General features: G+C 38.5%; 1 protein-coding gene across 1 annotated transcript in view; it reads left to right on the top strand.

Annotated features, from left to right (window-relative positions):
• Positions 1-9,380, top strand: part of LOC103262970 (contactin-associated protein-like 3) — a 22,395-nt gene extending 13,015 nt beyond the window's left edge. Inside the window, exon 2 of the mRNA XM_021713674.1 lies at positions 9,136-9,380. Coding sequence (XP_021569349.1) covers positions 9,136-9,380 — 245 coding nt within the window. The remainder of the gene's footprint in view (positions 1-9,135) is intronic.
• The last annotated feature ends 1,043 nt before the right edge of the window (positions 9,381-10,423 follow it).

Below are 10,423 nucleotides of genomic sequence, written 5' to 3'. Positions count from 1 at the left end.
TTTGATTTGCATCTCCCTGATGATTAGTGAGGTTGAACATTTCTTCATGTGTCTGTTGGCTGCTGGGATGTTTTCCTTTGAGAAGTGTCTGTTCATATCTTTTGCCCATTTTATAATGGGGTTGTTTGTTTTTTTCTTTTCAGCATGTTTGAGTTCCTTGTAGATCCAAGATGTTAAGCCTTTGTCAGACCTGGAGTTGGCAAATCCTTTTTCCCAGTCTGTAGGCTGTCTCCCTGCTCTCTTGATGGTTTCTTTGACTTTGCAGAAGCTTGTCAGTTTAATGAGGTTCCACTTGTCTATCTTACCTCTTATGGCCTGTGGGTTTCGGGTTTTGTTCAGGAATTGGATGCCAGTTCCAATTTCCATGAGGGTATGTCCTTCATTTTCTAAGGTTCTTATGGTTTGAGGTTTTACATTTAGGTCTCTGATCCATTTAGAGTTAATTTTTGTGTATGGGGATAGATAGGGGTCCTGTTTCAATCTTCTGCATGTGGTCAGCCAGTTTTCCCAGCACCATTTACTGAATAGGTTCTCCTCTTCCCAGTGGTAGGTGGTGGAGGCTTTGTTGAAGATGAGTTGGTTGAGAAATTGAGGTTTTGCTTCTGGAATCTCAATTCCATTCCATTGGTCTATATGGCTGTTCCTGTACCAATACCAAGCTGTTTTGGTGATTGTAGCTTTATAGTAAAGTTTAAAGTATGGTAATGTAATACCACCTGCTTTGTTTTTTTTGGCTGAGGATTATTCTGGCTATTTTTGGTCGTTTGTGTTTCCATATGAATTCCTGTATTGTTTTTTCTAGGTCTGAGAAGAATGTTGTTGGTAATTTGATGGGTATTGCATTCAATCTGTAGATTCTTCCAATCCATGAGCATGGGATATTTTTCTATTTGTTTGTGTCATCCTTGGTTTCTTTGAGCAGTGTTTTGTAGTTTTCATTGTAAAGGTCTTTCATATTTCTGGTTAGGAAGATGCCAAGGTATTACATTTTTTCTGTGGCTATTGTGAATGGAATTATGCTTTTTATTTGGATTTCTGTTTGTTTATTATTGGTGTAAAGAAGTACGATTGTCTTTTGCACATTTATTTTATATCCTGAGACTTTGCCAAAGTCCATTATCAGTGTAAGGAGGTTTTTGACAGATTCTCTTGGATTTTCAAGGTACACGATCATGTCATCTGCAAAGAGAGATAGCTTGACTTCCTCTTTTCCTATTTGAATACCCCTGATTGCCTTCTCTTCTCTGATTGCTCTCGCCAGGACTTCCATTACCATATTGAACAGGAGGACTGAGAGTGGGCATCCTTGTCTTGCTCCAGTTTTCAGGGGAGATGGTTCCAGTTTTTGTCCATTTAGGAGTATGCTGGCTGTGGGTTTCTCGTAGATGGCTTTTACTATTTTGAGGTATGTTCCCTGTATGCCTAGATGTTCGAGGGTTTTTATCAAGAAAGGGTGCTGGATTTTATCAAAAGCTTTTTCTGCATCAAATGATATAATCATGTGGTTTTTGTTTTGACATCTGTTGATGTATTTAATTACATTTATGGTTTTACGAATGTTGAACCAGCCTTGCATCCCAAGGATGAAGCCCACTTGTTCATGATGGAGGATTTTTGAGATGTGTTGTTGAATCCTGTTTGCTAGGATCTTGTTGAGAATTTTAGCATCTATGTTCATCAAAGATATTGGCCTGTAGTTCTCTTTCTTTGTTGGGTCTTTACCTGACTTGGGTATCAATGTGATGTTCGCTTCATAAAATGATTTGTGGAGAGTTCCATCTTTCTCAATTGCCTGGAATACCTTCAGTATGACTGGATAAGCTCCTCCTTAAATATCTTGTGGAATTCTGTTGTAAAGCCATCTGGTCCAGGGCTTTTTTTTATAGGAAGTTTTCTTATTACGTAGTCAATTTCCTTGATTGTTATTGGTCTATTTAGGGTCTCAATTTCTTCTTGTTTCAAACTTAGGACCTTGTGTGATGTCAGAAAGTCCTCCATTTTGTTTAGGTTTTTGAATTTGTTTTCATACAGGTGTGCATAGCTTCTGACAATATTTTGTATTTCTTCATGGTCAGTTGTGACTTGATCTTTTGCATTTCTGACTGTGTTTATTTGAGATTTTTCTCTCTTTTTCTTGGTCATTATAGCTAGAGGACCATCAATCTTGTTTATCCTTTCGAAGAACCAGCTTTTCGTTTCATTAATTTTTTTGTATTATCTTTTTGTCTTCTATGTCTTGGATTTGGGCTTTTATTTTGGTGATTTGGATTTTTCTGCTGAAATTAGGTTTTTTGTGGCTTGCTTTTTCAGCTTTTTTAGGTGGTTTCGTAGGCTGTTAATTTGTGATCCTTCCATTTTCTACATGTGCGTTTCCTTCCATTTTCTTCATGTGCGTTTGTAGGGATGTAAATTCCCCTCTTACTACAGCTTTCATGGCGTCCCAGAGATTTTGATAAGATGTTTCTTCATTTTCATTTGTTTCCAGGTATCTTTTAGTCTCTGTTTTGAATTCATCAACAACCCAGGAGTTGTTTAGCATGAATGATGTTTAGTGTCCATGTCTTTGTGGGTTTTGGGGGGACGTTGTTGGTGTTAATGATTATTTTTATTCCACTGTGGTCCGACAAGGTGCGTGGTAAAATTTCAGTCCTTTTAAATTTGTTTATGCTTGATTTATGGCCAAGTATGTGGTCGATCTTAAAGTACGTTCCATGCGGTGATGAATAGAATGTGTATTCTGTGGTCTTTGGATGGAGGGTTCTGTAGGTATCAATTAAGTCCATTTGATCAAGTGGCACCTTGAGGTTTTGGATCTCATTGCTGATTTTTTGTCCTGATGATCTGTCTAGGGTTGTGAGTGGGGTATTCAAGTCCCCAGCTATGATGGTATTGGAGTTGATATCTTTTTTTAGTTTTCCTAGGAGCTGCTTTATGAAAGTTGGAGCTCCTATGTTTGGTGCATATATGTTTAGGATGGTTATTTCTTGTTGATGGAGTGAACCTTTTATTATTATGTAGTGGCCTTCTGTATCTTTTTTGATTTTTGATAGATTAAAGGGTATTTTGTCTGAGATTAATATCGTGACTCTGCCTTTCTTTTGTGTTCCATTCACCTGAAAATTTGTTTCCCATCCTCTTACTTTGAGTCTGTGAGTGTCCTTTCTAGTGAGGTGAGTCTCTTGAAGGCAATAGATTGTTGCCTGGTGAGATTTTATCCATTTTGCCATTGTATGTCTTTTCAGTGGTGCATTAGTCCATTCACATTCAAGCTAATTATTGAAATGTGAGAGTTGATCCCTATCATAGTGTTCTTACAGAGTTGTTTTTCTTCCTCTTTGTGTGTTGTCTTTCTTTTGGTTTTAGAGTTGGATCATGTGTGTTTTTAGTCTTTTACCTGTACTCTTGTGAAGAACGTTGTTGTTCTTTTTTCCTTTTCTTCTGTGTTCAATACTTTCGTAAGTGTTTCTTGTAGAGGTGGTCTTGTGGCAGTGTTGGTTCTTAGGGATTGGATATCTGGGAAAGATTTCAATTCTCCCTCACTGATGAAGCTTAGCTTGGCTGGATAAGTTATTCTTGGTTGCAATTGTTTATCTTTTAGAACTTTGAAGATAGGGCTCCAAGCTCTCCTAGCCTGGAAGGTTCCTGTAGATAAATCTGCTGCTTTTCTAATTGGTCTTCCCTTGTACATAGTCTGACATTTTTCTCTTGCAGCCTTTAGGATTTTTTTCTTTTATACCTACTTTGTTTAGGCGAATTATTATATGTCTGGGAGTTGGTCTTCTCATTTGTTGTTTTGCAGGGGTTCTCTGAATCTCTTGTATTTGAAGTTTTGCATCACTAATGAGATGAGGGAAGTTTTCTTGAATGATTTCATGAAATGTTTGTTCCAGTGTGGCCTCTGTTTCTCTCTCTGCCTCAGAAAGGCCAATTACTCTTAGGTTCGGTCTCTTGAAGTGATCATTCATCTCTTGAAGGCTTTGTTCTGTATTTTTGAGCTTCTTTTCTATGCTTTTGACAGTTTGGGTTAGTTTTCTGTTTTGGTCTTCGAGCTCTGAGATTCTTCTGCTTGGTTAATTCTGCTTTCCATGCTTATTAGTTTGTTATTTATTTCCATCACAGTATTCTTTACTGCTATTATTTGTGACATCAGCTCCTTCCTATTTTCCTCTTGTCTCTCCTCAATTTTTAAAATTCTCTCTATTAATGTCTTGATGTCTGGGTTTGTTGCATGTGACCAGTCCTTCTGGGGGCTCTTCATTGTTTGTGTTATATTTTTTTCCGTTTTTTCCGTGTGTCTGATATCCCAGGGGTCTGTGTGAGACCTATATTCTTCTTTTGATTTTTCTTCATTTGTGCGGTTTTTTCCCTCTCCCAACTTTTTCCTTCCCTCCACGTCACTGTCTTCTTTAATTCTGTTATTCAGGGGTAGAGGGATTGCTTTTACTTCTGTTTGTTCAATCTCCTATTCTTTGAGTATGCCCTCTTACTTTGTTCAATTCTGGAGTTGCACTGTAGGTTGGGGGTGGTCCTTTTTGCAGTTTTGAGATTTATTTAAGGAGGGGAGCTGTGATTTAAAATCTATCTGCATGTCCTGGTATTTGTCGACAGGTGTATGGATAATTTGAAACCCACTTCCCACTGCCTTGGAATCTGTCCCTGCAGTGGGGCTGTAGGTTTACTCCCTGAAATAAAATGTTGTTTGCAGAGGGAAGAGAATGGAGCAGATAGTGGGGGGAAGCAGGGGCTGGAGAGAGAGAGGAGTAAGGGGGGAAACAGATGAGTGTACCAACAAGTGGAGAGAGACCTAAACTGAAACAGATAAAAACAATAGACCATGGCTACAGACTAACCAACTCCCATACAAAAAAAAAATAAAACATACAGTGATGCTAACATACAGGCTAACCAACCACCTTATTGGTGTGCTGTTCCTCTATACAACGATATGGTTTACAGAGAGGAGAAAAAAGAAGAAAAGGAGGAGGAAAAGAAAAAGAAAAAAAAGGAACAAAACAGTAGGAATAGAATTAAGTCATTAAAATAACAGAACCAATCAAGCACACTCTGAGACTTTTCGTTTAAGTCCAATGTCCTTTCAGCTCTGATTTCTGGCTGTCTTTTCAAGTTGGTAAATTAGTTAGCAGTTAGGGTCAGTTGCCCCTGGCCTGCTGTGAAGGACAGTTCAGATCACCCTCAGTTCACCATTCAAATCTGGCCTGTGTCTGTTTTTCAAGCTTGTTTCTCCCTTTTCAGTGTTGTTACCTTGAATCCTCAGCAGGTGGTGCTATCTCAGCTGCTCGTCCCAGAGGGGATGGAGCAGGACAGGAGTCAGGCAGAGGCCTGAGATGGTAGCCTGCCTCAGGGCACACGGTAGGAGACCCACAGCCGGCAGGACGTCACGGTGGCAGCAGAGGTGGCAGGATCCCAGCAGATCTTGCCTGCAGGGATTCAAGGACTGAAGTTGTGGATTACCTCAGGCACGGGTGGCGCAACACGCTATGGCCACCACGGAGGCTGCAGCGACCCGGTGGTTGCTGTGTCTGCAGCTGTAGTGGCTGTCCAGACGGCTGCAATGCCCCAGCGGTGGTGACCGCCCAGCTCCGTGTGAAGAGCAGGCTGTCCACGTTGGGATCCGTAGCACCCAGGGAGAGAACCAGAGACCCTCTGCATTCTCCTTTGCAGAGGGTTTCATAGACCAGGCTGCCCCATCGCCATCTTGCCGGAAGTCCCCCTCTCATATACTTTAAATCATCTCTTGATTACTTGTAATACCTCATACAATGCAAATGCTATGTAAATAGTTGTTATGCTTTGTTGTGTTCCTTTGATTTGTCTTTTTTGTTGTTGTATTGCTGTTCCCCCCGCCGATATTTGTGATCTGAGGTTGGTTGGATCTGTGGTTCCAGAACTTGTAGATAGGGAGAGCCAACTGTACTGATCTGCACTACTAATGTGTAGGGGGTGCCACATTCAAGCCTACCTTCTAACTCTGCATTAGTGTGTTTTGTATTGTTTGTTTTTCCTTACGCGAGAGTGGTCTCCTGTTCTGCCTCCTGCTCCCTGACTGTCTTCAGGATGAGGTTTCTGTGCTTTCCACTCTTCTTTGTTCAATGTTTTATGAAATTCTAGAAGAAATTTCCTTCACCCCAGCACTTATGGAAGGCACGCATGTCAAATGGACAGCAACTCAGCCTCATCACCTGCAGGGATCTGTGGATTACCTGTGACTGTGTTTTCCTGCTGACATGAATTGCCTCATGGCACGGGGTATTCTGAAGTTTCATTACTTGTCAGAGAACCTAGTTAATCAAGTAACTTAATTTGCATGCTTGTAGCGCCTCCTCACCCCAGGTGAGGGATATGAGATGTTCAAGGACGATTAACTGCAGATGCTGAAAGCTGATGTGCAGGGATGCAGAGGCACTGGGATAGTGATTGGTTTCATGGCAACATGCTGATACTGTTTATTTGTTTGGCTTCTCTGCTTGAGGTTTTTGTGTTCATTATATTTCCCGGCTTCAAAAGGGAATGAAAATGTCAGAGTAAAGATGGTGAAATTCAAACAAAACAAAAACAACAAAATCCTACAAAAGTGCCATTAATACATTCTTTAGAACTTTAACACTGACTAATATGAACAAGAATACAGGACAGACGTTTCTCAGAGTTTTAAGCTGATTCATCTAAAATTTCAAATGTTGAACCTCCAGGTTAAAAGGATTAGTTACATGGCAATGCTTAATTTCTCTTTTTCTCTTTTAACAATACAAAATCACAGGGCATTGCAGCAGGAATATTACTTAGAACTGTTAATTAAGTCTCAGCTAGAACCAGACAGACTTTTCATTTGACAAACATTAGATGGGACACATGAACAGACAGTGGAATGAGGCAGGAGGGCGTAGGGTGATAACTAATTTTATTACAACAGACAAGGAAAGACCAAGAAACTGTCACAGATTGGAGGACACTGAGGCGACATGATGACTAAGTATTGGATTCTGGAATAGAAAAAGAGAGTGAGTGAAAAACTGTAGGAATCAAAATAAAGTTTGTGGTCTTGTTAATAATATCATCTCATAACAATTATAATACTATAAGAAAGCAATTGGCAGTAGTGGGAAGCTGTCAGGGAAGGGGGTTTGGGATTAGCATTTGAGGGAAACTGCTAGGGGAAGGAGGGACATACCTCATCAACAAGAGTACCTGCATAATCAACGTTTGTATACCTAACCCTGAATTGTACACCACATCTTTATAGTAACAAAAAAAGAAAGAAAATATTAAGACCAAAAAAAAAAAAAAATCATCCCATAGATCTCTTGAACCTATTTCATCATGGTGACTGTATTTAATAACAACATATCTTATACTTGAAAATTGCTAAAAGAGTAGGTGTTAAGTGCTCTCACCACAAAATATGATAAGTATGTGAGGTAAAGCATGTGTTAAATAGCTTGATTTGGCCATTCCATAATGTATCCTTGTATTAAAATATCACATTGTACACCACAAATATGTACAGTTTTTACTTGTCAATTAAAATGATATTTACAAAGGTTAATGTCTTGCTTTTAATAAAAGCAACATAGATAAACTGGGTAAAGAGTATATAGGAATTCCCTACACCATTGTTGCAACTCTTTTGTAAATCTGAAATTTTTGCAAAATAAAAAGTTAGCAAGGTACTACAGAACAACCAACATCGCAGCCTATTTAAGATTCTGGGCCAAAGAAAAAGACATTGTATATGATATGGTACATTGAGAGGAAAAATCTGAATATTTGAAAAAAACAATTGCAGCAAAAGAGGAAAGCTTAGAAAGAATCTGGTTGTAAAGAACCCATAAGCTTTATATGTTACCAAAGAAGCATCAGCGTGTGCCTGTGGTGCTGTACACAGAGGATCAGTACCTCCCAGCTGATGCTTTCATGAGTCGTGAATATGTGCTCCCATCCCATATCCACTTCCCTCCTAGCTACCTTGTTACCACACCAGGTATCTCTACGTACATGTTCCAGTCATCCATTTACAAAATAGGACGGGATGTCAATAATAGCTGCTAATGAAAGGATATATGTGCAAATAAACAAATTAATTAATAATGAGTAGTATCTAAAATATCAGATTTTGTTAGAATCTCAAGTTAGGAATTGGAACAGTGGGGAAAAGTTATGCCAAAAAAACTAGTTTTGTCATATTAGGGATTATTCATAACACTGTTGTTTTCTAGACACTGATTATTAGCAAAATACAGAATGGTTTTCAAGATTATTGTCAATTTTTCTAATTTCACATAAATTTAAAATAAAATGCAGCATGAAAAATCTAAGTTCAACTGCATAGCTTGTATTTTTGTTAAACGGAAAGAACAAAATATATCAATAATACATCCTCAGTCACCCCTAATTTTTCTATTTTTGACTGACACAGGGCACAACAAATCACAGTAATTTCTGCTCTGCATTTGTTGCCTGGAACGCCTGAGAAACTCCTTATCTGAGACAGCTGAGGCATCACTTGTTCAATGGGGCTTATGCCTCCCTTCATACTGCTCCCTCAGAACACCCTCCTTGCATGGAAGTCACCTTTACTCTTGCCCGGTCACCCACTGCATTTCATATTGTTCTTTGGGATGTCTATCTCTCCTACAGTTTGTAAACACCTGAGTGTAGGGCTATGCTATAACCATCTTTCTTATCCCAATATTCAGTGCTGCAGTGCTTCCTAACATTGGGAGTCCAGAATTGAGGTTTTCCAGCTCTGCCATGGTCTGAATATTTTCCTTTGTGTCCAGCAAAAGGCAAGTCATACATAAGGACCAGTAGAGACACTAGTTCCAGACATTGATATGATCTCATAGTGTTCAATTGTCTGCTTGTTGAATTAGCACTTTCACTTAGTGAGACACCAAATGAACATCAGAGAGTCAGGGGTTATAAGTGAAAAACCAAAGCAATTAAGGTTGGCATTATCTGTTTACACTGAACCTGTATTTTGATTATGTGTGTAATTATGAGAGGTTATGTATTCTAGATTTGAAATCTTCATAAATTTCACTTATGTTCATAGTCTTACTGGCTAATATGGATTTTAAATATACGATCTTTCTTATTTCTATTCCTACAAAAAAGGAGCTGGTGGCTGGACCCCACTTGTGTCAAGTAAATATCAGTGGCTGCAGATTGACTTTGGAGAGAGAATGGAGATAACAGCTGTGGCCACTCAGGGACGGTACGGGAGCTCTGATTGGGTGACCAGCTACCTCCTGATGTTCAGTGATGGTGAGAGGAACTGGAAGCAGTATCACCAAGAAGAAAGCATCTGGGTATGTTCCTTCATTGAAAAACACAGTCTGTCAGTATATGAATTATTGTAGTTACTACTTGCTGCTGCAAACCTATCAGATCAACTTTGGAAACTAAACCTCCTAAATTACTTGAACTTGTTTTCAGATGAATATAAGATACTACTGGCATTTTAAAATACACTACCCATGTATAATTTATGAAATGAGTAATAATGGAACAATTTTATAATGTAGTGAAATACTGAGAACATCTTCCCATAATTTCTTTAAGTTGTGTGAAGTTTAAAGAATATACAAATCATATAAAACCTATTTTTTGTCCAATAACAGTATTTTGCATTACCTAGATCTTATTTAATAAAGTAAATTTATTCTTCTATGTCCTCTGTTCAGGTGAGGTTTTTAAAAGACACTGAACATTGAAAAATGCATGTGTTGGAACATCTCTCTATGGAGGATGTGTTCAGGGGCACAGGCTCTACTCAGCAGGAGCCCTGGCACAGTGGCCCCTCTTAATTCATGACCTGTAGCTCTCTCTGAGATTCTTTGGAGTCATAACTACTTTATTTTGCATCAGTGATATGTTTCTATTTCTGATTACCTACCTGTCCATGCTCCTTTTAGAAAATTAAATTTCGTTTGCTTAACTTTTTGAATATTCACATATATGTAGTTTACTATTGATGTAGTATTTGGTATCTTTAAATCTGAGTTTTCCCTGAAAGAGAGACTCTAAAAGTAGAATTTTGTGAAAGGCTGCACAGCTATGGGCTGTGTGGCCTGAAGATTTTTCAGATGCAGAAATTACTTTTTTTAATTATTAAAAATATAGTTTATGAGATTGTCAGAGACCAAGGGAAGGGAAAAATGGGAAGTAAATGTTTAATAGGTACAGAGTTTTAGTTGGGCAGATGAAAAAGTTCTGGCGATGGGTGGTGGTGATGGTTGCATAGCAAGATGAATGTCTTCATACCACAGAACTGTACACTTAAACATGATTAAAATCATACGTTTTATGATATATATGTTTACTATAATAAAAAGATGTAGAGTTAACTTCCTTTAATTTATGTTGAGGATGTCATGTAACTTTTTCTTTTTCTTTAATTGCA

The sequence above is a fragment of the Carlito syrichta genome, unplaced genomic scaffold, assembly GCF_000164805.1.
Source record: "Carlito syrichta isolate Samal-C Ts95f unplaced genomic scaffold, Tarsius_syrichta-2.0.1 Scaffold92616, whole genome shotgun sequence".
NCBI classification, from domain to species: Eukaryota; Metazoa; Chordata; class Mammalia; order Primates; family Tarsiidae; genus Carlito; species Carlito syrichta.
The sequence above is the reverse complement of the archived record's forward strand: the minus strand, read 5'-3'. Positions and strand labels throughout refer to the sequence as shown.